The sequence below is a fragment of the Populus alba genome, chromosome 15, assembly GCF_005239225.2.
Source record: "Populus alba chromosome 15, ASM523922v2, whole genome shotgun sequence".
In the NCBI taxonomy this organism is placed as follows: Eukaryota; Viridiplantae; Streptophyta; class Magnoliopsida; order Malpighiales; family Salicaceae; genus Populus; species Populus alba.
The window spans coordinates 16,021,643-16,036,066 of NC_133298.1; the positions used below are offsets into that span (position 1 = coordinate 16,021,643).

General features: G+C 29.4%; 1 protein-coding gene and 2 non-coding genes across 4 annotated transcripts; all 3 read left to right on the forward strand.

The window, feature by feature from the left end:
* Window positions 1-1,506: 1,506 nt before the first annotated feature.
* On the forward strand, window positions 1,507-7,523 carry LOC118057575 (agamous-like MADS-box protein AGL19). Of its 2 annotated transcripts, none has more exons than XM_035070196.2 (8): window positions 1,507-1,756; window positions 1,873-1,951; window positions 5,733-5,794; window positions 5,927-6,026; window positions 6,224-6,265; window positions 6,420-6,461; window positions 6,617-6,699; window positions 7,257-7,523. In XM_035070196.2, exons 1-8 carry the CDS (start codon window positions 1,575-1,577, stop codon window positions 7,282-7,284), a joined length of 618 nt encoding a protein of 205 aa, XP_034926087.1. In that variant the 5' UTR covers window positions 1,507-1,574; the 3' UTR covers window positions 7,285-7,523. The 2 variants fall into 2 exon arrangements, with proteins under 2 accessions (XP_034926087.1, XP_034926088.1); XM_035070197.2 differs by having other exon boundaries at window positions 6,623-6,699.
* A 4,875-nt stretch (window positions 7,524-12,398) lies between these two features.
* On the forward strand, window positions 12,399-12,469 carry TRNAG-GCC (transfer RNA glycine (anticodon GCC)). The gene has a single exon. It is a non-coding gene; the product is annotated as a tRNA-Gly (tRNA).
* A 5-nt stretch (window positions 12,470-12,474) lies between these two features.
* Window positions 12,475-12,564, forward strand: LOC118057654 (small nucleolar RNA snoR114). The gene has a single exon (XR_004688996.1). It is a non-coding gene; the product is annotated as a small nucleolar RNA snoR114 (small nucleolar RNA).
* The last annotated feature ends 1,860 nt before the right edge of the window (window positions 12,565-14,424 follow it).

Consider the following 14,424-nt stretch of genomic DNA (forward strand, 5'->3'; position numbering starts at 1 on the left):
GTGCAAATCACTCCCTGATTTTGATAGAATAAAGAGACTAAACATTAATTTAATTTTTAAATTCAATCCATAAAGTTATAATTATTTAAAAGAAATGAAATTGATTTTTTTTTTCAAACCAATGATTAACTGAGTGACAAAACATCTCCTCAGCCCATCAAGATCCATATACATAAGCATGAAAAAAGAGTAAGACTAATAGTAAATCAAAACAATATTAAAGGATCAATTAAGAAAAAAAAAGATTAAGACTTAAAATATAAGAAATTATAGAAACTAAAAAAAAAAAAACCATTGTTGGAATGAACAATATTACTTATGATAAAACATTAAGCACTTTTAGGTTTTTATTAATAAGTTGAAAAAAATCTTTTTTTTTTCTAGAGGCATGAGAGAGGTTTAAAGGACCTTTTTACTGTACAATCATTGTATCTTTAATTCAACTATTCTCTTTCTTCTTGTTGATATATATTCTTGAGTTTAATTGCTTCTCTAATCCCTCAAGTTTTTTACAATATTTTCTCAATATTTTTTTTTAATCCATGTTCATCTCTTAAAATGTTATCGCATTTCTCTTAATCTTTATCTTATAATAAAAAATGATTTTAAAGAAGATTAGTGGTCATAATCATCAATTATTATTTATTATACATATAATTTTATTTAAATGCATAAAATACCGAGTTAATGAGGTGTGTTTGGTTCTCCTGTATTGACTCCCAACCACCCTCCTTTTGTTCAAAAGGACATGATTACGAGTTTCACCAGGGACTGATTTGGCAAATTATGAGATTACTTTCCATCAAAATTACTTGAAAAGGGGAAATCAAATCAATCAAATCCCAGAGGCTCGTGTCAATCTCTTATTGGACGGAGTCGAATCCTTTCGTTGTCCCCAGTTTACTCTGCGTGTCACCCACCTTCCTATGTCTCGTCCTCTAATTTCTTCGATCTCAACCACCTGTTTGATTTGTCATTACCTTGTATGATAAAATTGTAGTCCTTGAAATTATCTTGATTGGTCTTTCCGATCCTAAATTTTTCAACTCTTGTTATTAATGTCAATCATGGACCGTGCTTGTGATGATTACTTCAGAATATTTCAATTATAGTATTTTTAAATTTAATACAATGCTCATGAATCCCTAGGTTCTTTGAGACCCAAATGAAGACGTAATAAAGACAGGAAAATGCATGCGACACGTAAGTGGAGTCCGCTGTAATAACAACGAAATAAAAGGGCCTTTCTGCCAAAAAGAACACTCTAGTGGCAAGGCTGATTTGTATTCGGTGATTATTTTTTTAAATAAATTAATTTTTTTGAAAAAAAATTGAATTTTTATTAAAATGTATTCCAACCACGTAAACAAACGGCACTGATTTCGTTCATCTTATTTTCTTATCATCCACTACGACATCCTTCCTAATTTATTTTTATCCTCCTTTTGCTATATAAAAAGGTAATACATATATATATATATATATATAGAGAGAGAGAGAGAGAGAGAGAGAAGATGTAGAGCAACGTTTAATATAAGGTTTGTTTTTTCCTTGTTGGAGCTAGGTAGACAAAAATGGGGAGAGGGAAAGTGGAGCTAAAAAGAATAGAGAATTCAGCTAGTAGGCAAGTAACCTTCTCAAAGAGAAGAAATGGGCTTCTAAAGAAAGCTTTCGAGCTTTCAATTCTCTGCGAAGCTGAAGTTTCCCTCATTATTTTCTCTCCAACTGGGAAGTTTTACCAGTTTTCAAGTCATGAGTCAGTACTTCTTCCTCTCCTCTCATGTTTACCTTCGTTTTTCTCTGTGTTTTGAATGTTTTACAAGTTATATAAGCAAATTAACAAGATCAAGTTTATTGCTACGGCGGTCGCAGCATGGAGAGGAGCGTTGCTCGGTACCGGAGTGAAGTCGGTCTGCCTGGAACAAATGACCAACGCTCTAGATCCTTGGAGGTAATTAATATTTCCATAAATTCTGTAACTTTGTATAGAAATATTCCAAATTAAAGCATCATCTTTTTTATTTTCTTGTGCATAAAAAGTCTCTTCGATTTCAGTTAACTGTTGAAGCAACACTGCTTTAAAATTATACATAATGTTGACGACCCGTCAATCGCATGACAAGATATTCGAGATAGAACTCCTATACTGCTGTTGTTTAATACTGTCGGTAACGTTTTCAAAGGCCTCTTTTGTTTCTGTTATTGAATATATTTTTCTATATGTTTTTTTTTATCTGAAAAGATATTAATTAATGTTTTTATTTAATTTTATTCAAAATAAAATAATTATAAAAAAACCAGTTTAATATATTTTTTAATTAAAAAATACTTTTAAAAAACACACGAAATAAATATACCTTTTTCATGTGAAAGAAATAATCAAATTCCGAGTCTTATCCATCCAAATTAATAAAAAACTGATGGGTAACCTACATATCTTGTAAAGGATTTCCCAAGTTTAAGGGGAAAAAAAAGTGGAATTTCAAATTTACAAAAAAAAAAAAAAGAGGAAAAAAGGAAAAGAAAGGAAAATTAATGGCAATCGATCCAGCCAAAAATACTATAAAACACAAGCTCTTATTGCTAGAAATTTATCGAGACTAAAATCAAACCATTCATTTTTTAAATTAAGATTTATTACCATTTGAAATTTTAGACTTATAAACTCTCAAAATGAATTTTATGTTTAAAATGGTTTTTGGGGTTATATTTGGGTTTAGAAAGATTAAAAGACATTTTTTTTTAGTAATAAATGAAAAGAAGTCGAATTTCTGCAAAATCAATGAAGAAGAAGACAAGAACGACTCGCTAGCCATGAATGGGCTTTTATTAAAGCCTAGGTGTTTCTGGATTGCTGCCCATGGGTCTCTAAATTTATTTATTTTTAAATATTCTTTAATTTTGAATTAATCACATCTATTTTTATACCTTTTCTATACAATATAATATGTTATTATTATTAATTTTTTAACAACTATCTTTTATGTGGTTTTATATGCATGGCAATGTTTTTACTTTAAATTCTTATAATTTTTATTTCACAAATTTTTATTATTTTAATTTTTATTATTGTTATTGGTAAACACATGTCCACTTCCTTAAAAGATACTAGGTCTGATTCTCTGTTTTTTTTTTTTTTTTTTTTATTTTAAGTTTATATTAATTTAATAAATTATAACTCTAAAAATTACAGGGTAATTAATAATCTAAAAATATAACTATTAAATTATTTCATGATTGCTTGCTATGTTATTAATTTATTTACTTTGGACGTATAATTTTTCTGATTTGTTATCTAATTATTTGTTTATTGGTAACAATATTCTAGTTATTATTGTTGTTTATTTGTTTATCAATTCATATAAAAAAGGGTCGATTAATATCTATCGCCAAATGTTGGTGAGTATTATCGATGAATTATTAATGAATTTATCCATTGGCAATATATCAATCTCAGTTACAGGTTCATTGATAAAATCACCAACAACATATTATGCTGGTGATTCCATCAGAGTGCACTAAAACAATTAATAATTCTTTGTAACTCTCCAATTAAAAGGTTGATCATTTCATTGGTCTTTAAACAAATTTTTTTTTTTAAAAATGCTATCAAACAATTTCACAATGACATTAAACAACTTCTAACAACTAATTTAAAATGAAAAACAAATTTTATATAATGTAAAAATAAATTATAAATGTCTATACAAATCATTTACAAGCTTCGCTTAGATGGAGGTGGAGGGGGAGGTGGAGGAAAACATTGTGGAGGTTCATAGGGGAGAGGATAATGATTGGAAAAGTGTGCCTTGATCTCCTTTATTTGTATTTTTTTTGTTCTTCATACTTTGCCTCCATTTTAGCTCTTAGAGCACTAACTCATTATTCAATCAATTCCTCAACGACTCGTGATGGTTGACTCAAGCCAAATTGTATGGTGTTTATAGTCAAGATACTAGAACCCAATCTTATATCTCGGGCCATAGTTATAGAGATACCACAAACCCAATTCCTATCGGGATTATCAGTTGTTCCAACACGCAACCATAAATCTAGATTGTATTTTGAATGAGATGAAGGGTCCTCTCCATATTTGGCACACATTACGGTGATATATTTTTCCTACACCAAAGAAAAACAAGTTAGATATATGTATAAAAAATCATTAGTCTAAACAATATATAAAAAAAATCTAAAAGTCTACTTACAATAAACATCTCATCTTGGCTATTGATAAACTATTACATCCTTTGCCGTCTATCGTCTCTCCGTATTATGTTTCCATATATAACTTTATTGGAGTACGCTCATGCCTAAGCTATGTAGATTTAAAAATAAATCAAATTTTAAACCTTATAACAAATAATAACTACTATTTGAAGAAAAAAAGCTTAAAAAAATAAAATAGGCTCTCACCATATGCTTTGCACGGTTAGTGAAAGAAAATAACCCGCTAGTATGCTTGTTAATGAAATCATGAATCTCTTTATTTATATTTGAGGACCCACTCTATGAGCGCCTTTTAAAAGTGACATGAAGAACTATAAACATCTCTCCTAGTTACTCTGTGTAATGCGAGGAGGTTTATGATTCTTCCAAACATCAAAATCTTCTGACTCAATATATCCTATAGTATACTTATGGGCATCATATCATAAATCGTGCAACTTGGTTAAAATTTCATTAAGCAAAGAGAAATTTATGAAAAAAAGATTACTATTATACATAAAACATACACGTCACACATTAAAACTTACATAATTGTGCTGTGATTTTTCTAGACTTGCTTTACCACCCTTGAGTTTGTTACATCCCACCAAAAACTTACCTTGATTATGCATCTACACGTGAACCTTTACTCGATAACTTTATGTATGTTGCTAGAAGTAAATATTGAGCAAACAATCTTTCTAACATGGTTTTACAAGGAGCATTAGGTTTTTCGTGTATAAACCAACGCCAATATTTCTTAACAAACCCTTTTTTTTTTTTAGAAGATGTATCATCACAACATCTGATTAGAGGAAAATGTTTTTGCACTTCACACAAAAACATCTGATTGAAGGAATTATTTTTTACAATTTACCTTTAGATTTGAAAGTATAAAATTAATAAAACCCTCAACTCTACTATAATTTTTCTTATACAACTTTTAAGGTGAATATAAATATATCTACGAACGATCATCTATTACTCACGAAACCTATATAAATTAATGATGAAAACATTTATTAACAATGTAACAATCAATTCAAAATTAATTTTAGTAATTATAGAATAATTCTTATTCTAATAACTAATTATTATTTTTGTACAAAAAATTTAATGATGCGTAACAATATCAACTAAACAAATCCAATTAATGGCAAGTAATCAATAGCCCAACTAATTATCTATTATACATTTAATTTAAACTTATTCAATCTAAATTAATATCATTTAATTGTTATTAATTTTATAAAAAATCAATTTCTTTAAAATTCCAACTTAACAATAAAATTGATAAAATATGATTGTTATCCATTAAATAACCTATATTTGTTTTCATATAACACACCTGAAGTTATAAAATCAAAATCAATTACATCAAATCACAAACAAATTCAAATTTGCCCAAATCACAAACAAACCTTGAAATATAATTAAATAGATTTCATGATGGACTGCAACATCTTTGATAGTTACTCTCTGATTTTGCTAGCATCTCATGGATTTTCTTCCTCGTTTAACAGTTTTGGAGATGTGAGATTGAAGAGTTAAGGAGAACAATAAATAAAACAGAAGCACAACTTAGGTATGTTCCATGCACCTCTTTATACCATCATTATAAATTAATTTATAATGGTTAGCCGCCGCCGCCGCCTTCTTCTCCTCCTCCTCCTCCTAATAACTGATCAGTAATATCATCAAACCGTTGGTTTATTAGGCACTTTATTGGAGAAGATATAGCACCGTTGGGGTTGAAAGAGTTGAAGCAACTGGAGCGACAGTTAAAGACAGGGGTTGAACGTATCCGCTCTAAGAAGGTAAATCATTTTATATATTAATTTACTTAAAAATAAAATAGCAAGAGAGAAAAACAGGGCACGTAATCATTTTATATATTTTTGTGAAAAACCCAATATATATATATATATATATATATAAAACAATTTAAAAAAAAAGGTTTTATATATATTTGAAATGTTAGTTTGACTCACATGTGATTAACTGTGATCCACAGAAACGAGTCATCTCAGAGCACATCAAATTGTTGAAGAGCGAGGTAATAATATATATATATATATATATATATATATATCCATCAGAGCTCATATTAACAAATTATTTCTTGATTTGTACGATCATGTTCGGATTTGAATGAAATATAATAAAATATTTATTGAAATAAAAACCCAAACTGTCTTGTTGAAATGCAGCAAAGAGCCCTTCAAGAGGAGAACGCTCATCTTCAGAAAAGAGTGAGATATTCAAAACTGCCACCTTAAAAATTGTATTTTTTTTATTAAAAAAATAAAAGCATATGCTCTCCTGACTTAGCTAGCTTTGTTTAAATAAATTAGAGTTGGAGTTTGAAATTATTATTATTATTATTTGCCTATAATTAATTTTTGAGGTTAAGTTGCAAGAGCTGCCTGATGCCAATGTAAGCACGAGGATTCCGGAACCAAATGCATGCAATGCTTTTCATCAGCAAAGGTAATTAGTCAATTTTACTAATTATTAATCCATGCAAATTAAATAGGTGTTCAATCCTCTAATTTTGTATAATAAAGTGTATAAGTGAATATATGCTAATCAAATATTGATTTATTCATTAAGTAATTAATTACATGGACGTTGGCATCTAAGATAAAAATTTAAAAACAATGCTGTTAATAAGATGCCATGTGAGCAAGTAAATGAGAGGAAAAATTGAAGATCTCATCTAAAAAAACCAAAACCTAATTGAAAATTATAAAAGTAGAAAAATGAATAAAATTATTTATTGGTATATATTTTACATTGTGATGTAAGAATAAATATTATATTATATTTTATTTTGCGGATATAATTATGTTAGGGCAAGACAATATATTTGATATTTATCAATATATGCAATGATTTTAAAAACTATAGGGTATTTTTTTATCGAATCATGCTTGTACATGTGTGTAGGATTATATGTTATATTCTCAAGTCCTAAATTGCAAGCTAATATATTTAATTCTTTGGCTATATGATATGCGAGTGCTGAGTTCTTGAAATTAATGCAGGATATTTCTTGATGGATCTCACCATTAAACAGGCGGTGAAAATGGTCCTTTACAAGAAGCTATAATCTTCAAAAATGAACCTCATGTGTGGTGGTTGGGTTCGTGGTGACAATAAATTGCCTCTCTCTTTATTTGCATAAAGCTTTGGAGGCTGATGATGCCCCCTTGGTATTTCGGTTGTGTTCTTTCGACTTGTGGTGTATAAAGTGTTCCCATGAAAAAGAAAAAAACAAGAGAAGTCTATGAAGTATATAAAATTTAACTAAATAGCCTAGCTTGTGGTACGTTTTCTTTGGAACAACCCCTCTTAATTGCAGGAATGACGAATGAGTCAAATCTGTTAAAAAAAATTGATCGGATTATGGGTTATTTTGAATTTTATTTTAAAATAAAATGAATTTTCCATTAAGTTGATCGGATTATAAATTATCCTATATCGGCAAAACCAAGTTAATTTTTTTTTTTTAAAATAACTCATTTTGCTCCCTCCCCTCACCCAAAAAAAGAAAAAAGAAAGAAGAAGAATAAGGTTTCAACACAATTTATATCTTTCTCTAATTTTCATCTTGGTCTCCATCATCAAAAACTCCTCAGGAAAGCCTTGTTTAAATCTTGCATCACACTTGTGTTATGTTTTATATTATTTAAAAACATGAAGTCAAGAAAGATGAGCTTTGAGATCTAAGCTCTAGAGAGATGAACTTCGTTTATATAGAGTTTCTTAAGTTAAATATCTTAACAAATATTTAAGTTTGAATATATTTTATATAAATATCCTATATATTTATAGAAATTTATGAAGATGTACACATTGTATAAAATATCATGTAGGACCAATTGGACTCATCCAAATAATTAATATTATTGTGTAGTTTTCAAGTATCACAAGAGCTTTCCAAGTATTGCAAACATATATCTTTGGAAGACTTGACCTAGCAAAAATAAGGAAAAAAAAAAAAATACTTAGAGTGGGTATTATTTTTTTTTTGGTGTACAAGACACCATAAAAGTTGCCTATGTGCATAGCCATGAAGTGCATCCATGGGTGTAGTCATAGACATATCCATGGATGTTGTTATGGGCGTAGCCGTTGGCATAGCCATACAAGGCGTAGCCGTTAGCATAATCATTAGCTTAGTCATGTGAGGCGTAGCATAGCTGCTAGTTTAGCTGATGGCATGTCATTGGCATAGCCGCTGGTATAGTTGTCACTGCATTTGGGTTTCATCAACTATGAAAAGAGTTTTGTGAAACATGAATGAATTGTTTTTTTTTTTCGTTTTTTTTCCATAGATAATGCCAATGACGAGGCTAGGAAAAATCCTTAGGAGAAAGATTAGAAGGCTTTCCATGAGCTGATAAAACTAGACCCAGGGGACTTGGTGGGCCCAACAAGACTTTAAAAAAACTCTTTAGAGCTTAAGTCGATATAATATTTGTACAAGTGATGGGAAGAGTGAGTTGTATTCTCTAGCCTTAAATGCTTGTTAAGCCTTGTATTAGACTTGTTTTGTCTAGAAACATGAAGTCTAGAAAAGGAGTTTTGAAACCTAAGCTCTAAAGAGATGAACTCTGTTTATATATTTGAGCTTGGTAAGACTTTTGGTTACGAGTTGATTTTGGCTTTCAAGATATTTTTGGAGGTTTTTAGGCTATGAATGAGTTTATCAAAGTGTTTTCTAATTATTTTGGATTAAAAAAGGGTTGAAAATTGGCTTTTAGAGTAAAAACCCTTTAATCTTAATTTTTTGAACACCAAAAAGGTTGAAATCCAGAAAAAAATCAAAAAGTCTAACCCCCCCCCAAATGAAAATTAAGGAGGACAACAATTCATCCAACCCATTTTCCATTAAAAAAGGGCCCAAAAACATGGACCCTTACTAAATGGGCTAGGCTAGGCCCAACAACGCTTGATATTTTTATTTTTTTCTATGTTTGTTTTTTTATTTATACCTTTGTTTATATGTATTTTTTTCAAAATATTTTTTTAATTTATATTTTAATTAATACCCCTTCTCTCTTTTATTTTATTTATTTAGCATCTTTTAAATAACGATTATTTTTTAGTTATTTTGTATATATTTAATTTTTGAAGAGATTATTCTAATTCATCTATATGTTTTTGTTTTTATGTTTTATATAAATAGAAAATGTTTATTTTTGGATAACATTTTAATACATGTAACCTTACATAATATTGTTTTCTCTTATATTTTATTTAATCAATTTCATATGTGTCTGTTATCGTTTGAATAAATAAAAAAATTAATTATGGTAAACAAAGTCATTAAACACGGTCGGACCAAATATCTTAATCTATATATGTCTCTTGATTCTTTCATTTTCTATCTTTATTTATTGTTGATGACTCCTTTTTTTTTATTTTATTAACACATATAATTCTCGATTTATTAATTACATATATGTATAAGCTTTTCGATTTACACGTAGAATTTTTTTATATAAAAAAATTTGTTTTGTAATTTTTTTTAACTCATAGCAAAACACAGGTTAAAGACATGGCTCAAGTCCCCATGCTTGAAATTCATGATAGGTTTTGAAGCTCACATGAGTATTCAAAACTCAAATAGAGTTTGCATCTATACATTCAAGCTCATGCGTGTCATGTGGCTCGACACTTTCCTGGACACAAGGGTTATCAAATTAGACTTGAGGGGTCCATAGAGCTCAACATGACAACTTCCATGGATAGGTGGCTCCCTGAGATCTCATGAACATAACCTTGGACAGGATTGATTATCAAGGTTGGCTATTATATATATATAAACCAAATAGTTGGAAATAAAAGACTTTCTTTATATAATGTTGTATTTCATTATTCATTAAACTGAAGTATAAGAATATTTTATGCTGATAAAAACTTGTTTACAATGTGAAACTGAATCAAAAAGATTCGACAGGATAGGATCAAATTATACGACCTTTTTCTTTTTCTAACGTTTTGTTCTACTTTATGGATGCAGCCTGAAGAGACCAACTCTAAAGCATCAAACCTTTAATCAGAGGAGATTGAAAAGATCAAATTATTTATATTTTATAATTTTATTTTATTTATTATTGTAAGTGGAAACTGCAGAGGAGGTCCATTTCGAGTAGAAGCACCACTTAATTAGGTGCCATGGTTATATAGAACTGTAAGCTACAGAAACTTCCACAATCTACATTATGATAAAGATGAGATGTTGAGGAAATTAAGTGCATAAAAACGATATATACTTGCTTCCACTGGTGTGTGTGTGCATGTGTGTGTGCGCGCGCGCGCGCGTGTCTAAAAGCTTAATCAAATCACTCAAGCCTAAACCGTTGCCGAACGCTGGAGATGTAGCTTGCAGCTCTGGCATCAATGCTTTCATCACCATTATAAATGTAACGTGGATGATCCAGATTTCCATCATTTTGTCTGCGCACAGAAGCAACTGATGAAGATGACGATGGATTGACTGAGCTATCATAATGCACAGTAGATGACGATGGATTGGATGCTTGATGCAGAGACATGACCAGCCTGACACTGCTGGTGAACCGCCCTCTTTGCTTATAGTTTGCTTCCATTGATTCAAAAACAGCTCTTCTTTCTTCTTTCTGCAATATATATGTGTGTTTCTGTGGTGTAAATCCAGGATCAGAAGTACTGCTGGTATTTATAGCAGTGCAGGACTTGGTACAACTTGTTTCAAATGGATAATGGTCGATCAAAAAATATCTCTTAGTAGCTACAGAATCCAAGCGAAGCGATAGGATCTGGATCAGCAAGATAATTGAAAAAATGATTGATCCATGCAAGATGATAATAACTTATCCTGCTTTGGGGGTGCCTGGAGATAACCCTCCAGAAATGTGCCTATCCTTTTACTTGGGCGCTTTACAGGAAGTAAAAAGATGCTTCCGTATATAATATAGCTGTTGAATTTCCAGTCCAAATACATATGTATAATGCTTCTCTAGCCTATGAGATCTTTTCCCTTTTTAACTTTTTGACTACTTTGGTTATTTTTCCATTCATTAATTAATTAATTAGTTGGTAAAAAAAAAAATTAAAAAGAAAGAAGAAGCAAGTAGACAATCCATATTGGCTTTGGTTGTGGATAATATTCTTGATTTGCTTGTATATATATATATATATATATATATATATATATATATATAGAGCATGATTGCTTCTTAATTTCTTGGCATATTATATTGTTCCTATATTATCCATATTATCATGAATGTGTTCAAAGTTGCGGGAGCACGTGATTTTCCATTGTTCAAAGATGACAGTATACTTCATTGTAGATACGAGGTAGCTTAATTAGTTAGAACTAGATAGGTTGCCCTGCGCGACTTGTCGTGGGCTGGTTTAATTTTTTTTTAGCTTTAAAAAATAATGTTAATTAAAGCGGTGCTTACCTGTTTTAAAACAAAATTCAATAAGATGATTTAATTTAATTATATGATTAAAACACAATGATGGTAAACCAACTGAATATAAAAAGAAAAAAAAGTGATTATGATGACTTGTAGAAAAAATATAAAAAATTATAAAGTTAAATTTCAAAATAATTCAAAGTTAAAAGAATGAAATCGAAAATAAAATAAAAAATATTAAATAAAATATCTCAAGTTAATTTAAATTAGTGTGACAAACTCATAATTCAAATTGTGAGGTGATACTATCATAGAAAAATAAAAAAAAAATCAATATAAAAAATATCAATCTTTTTCTATCCTCGCATGTAATATTGTTAAGGATGCCGCCATGAGTCCTAAAAGTTGTGCACTGCCATGGCTTTATACTTGTGTTCGATTTTGTGGTTGAATCATTATTTATTAATTTTTAAATATATTTTTGTTTTAAATTGATTTTTTTTTTTGTGTTTTAAATATTAATATAAAAAATTATTTTTAAATAAAAAATATCGAGATAAATGCGTGATCCAGACAATCTCTACTGCAGAGTATAATGTGGATGTTGTAAAAGGATTTTAGTCATGGTCAAATGTCAATTAATATTATAGCACTGAAGTATTGGGGGCATTCTATATCATGATAAGTAGAAATTAATTTAATAGTGGTGAAATCGGACAAGTACCTTATAAAAAACAATAAATTAAATATTTCACATGCTTTAATCAACAAGCACCAGTGGTCTAGTGGTAGAATAGTACCCTGCCACGGTACAGACCCGGGTTCGATTCCCGGCTGGTGCATTCACAAGCTGTGAGGAAATCTGTGCTCATTGTGATGACAGGGTCTATCACTACCGTCTGATCTCCATCCGACGACAAAGAGTGCATCTGAGCTTTATTTTTTTGTTTTTTGGTACTTTAAAAATTCTTTAGCAGCTAGTAATTTTTTTTTTCTTGTCTAAGACATTGTTTGGCATTGCATTCCAAACAGTGTTTTATCTAAATTTAAATTTTTTTTTTTGCTAAAAATTGAGTTTGGTTTGTACTTTTTGAATCGTTTTGATGTGCTGATGTCAAAAATAATTTTTAAAAAATAAAAAAACATCATTGGCATGTATTTTGGGATGAAAAATTATTTGAAAAGCAACCGCTACCACACTGCCAAACACGCTCTAAATTTTACTGCATTGTAGACAATTTCATTAGCACGGAGTATACCCACAGTTAAATCAAACAAAACAAAAATTATATTTCCACTTCTTCATAAATATTCGCGCAAATATAAATGCACTCTACTTTCATATGAATTATTATATTAACAGTATAATATTTACTCTTGCATCTAAATTCATCATTAATATAAGGCTCAAACTAGATTGAGGGGTTGATTTGTGAAAACGTAAATTATTTAGGTATTAGGTTAATTCAAATTAGTTGTTTTTTATAAAAATAAAATTAATCTAATTAGATTTAATTCGATTAAATTAAAAAAAATGACAGATAAGCCTAGGTTAATTTGAATTAATATTTTTTTTATTTAATTTAAAACTAAATTATTATTACAAGATAAACGGTTAAGTTGGACTAAATTTATTAACTATTATCATGATAACTATATGCGAATGCATCCTCACACGAGACAAGCAAAAATATAACAGAAGTACTAAATAGTTTCTTCCCCGTATAAAGAGGAAGACATTAATACGTTGGGTATATTATTTTGAATAATTAACAAAAACATTAAAATATATTGAACATTAAAGATCCACCCCTCAATTCCTATAGGCTCCGTTTGTTTGCAGGAAAGTGAATTCCTTTTGGAAAGTGAATTCCGGGGAAAGTGAATTCCTGGAAAGTGAATTCCGGAAAAGTATTTTCCGATGTTTGGTAGTGTTATGGAAAATGAACTGGAAAATAATTTATTAATGAATTAATTTTTTTTTCAAAATTTATCTAATATATATATAAAATATTTAATCACTTACAATAAAAAAAATAAAATCTAAAATGTATAATGATGATTTTTTTTATTATATTCTATATTCATACATAGATTATTTTATAAAATATAACTATATATATCATATCATATTATAGAGAAATAAACTTGTGAAATATTTTTTATTATTCCATGAAACTATTTATAATTCCATTACGTACGAAATACATCTGACAAAACCTATAGTTTTAATAATATTTTTAGCATGTAATAAAATTAGATAAAATATTAAGTATAAAATTCACTCTAAACTATTTTTTTTAAATATTAAAAAAAATAGCACACTGTAAAAAAAAAAAAATCCCACATGCAAGTGAACAGTGCAAGAAAACTGCATTGTTCACTATTTTTCAATGAACAGTATACGTAATACACTGTTTATGTTAATTGCACTATTCATTGAACAGTGCAATTAACATGAACAATTACTTTTCACCTCTGGCCACTGTCGGAAAGTGTTTTCCTTTCTTTAACGGAAGGAAAACACTTTCCTTTCTCAATGTTATTAATTTTAAGTTGACCGGAAACCACTTTCCTTTGACCACTTTCCTTTGTTGCTGCCAAACATAGGAAAAGCAGGAAAGTGAATTCCGGGAATTCACTTTCCTGCAATCAAACACAGCCTAAGTGTCTTGAGCCCACTTGTTTGGGAAGGTCCTCCCCAATAATTATTTTAAGTATTTAATCTTTGGGGCAATTTATTTTGGGTGGCTCAACAGTGAAAGCCTCTTGTTTTTTCTTTTCATTCAAGTCCTTC

Excerpts from the sequence above, each read along its gene's own strand:
- LOC118057575 (XM_035070196.2), top strand. The coding sequence starts at position 1,575 with ATGGGGAGAGGGAAAGTGGAGCTAAAAAGAATAGAGAATTCAGCTAGT. Across the intron at positions 1,952-5,732 it reads AACGCTCTAGATCCTTGGAG|TTTTGGAGATGTGAGATTGA; the intron begins GTAATTAATATT and ends CTCGTTTAACAG. Across the intron at positions 6,027-6,223 it reads AACGTATCCGCTCTAAGAAG|AAACGAGTCATCTCAGAGCA; the intron begins GTAAATCATTTT and ends TGTGATCCACAG.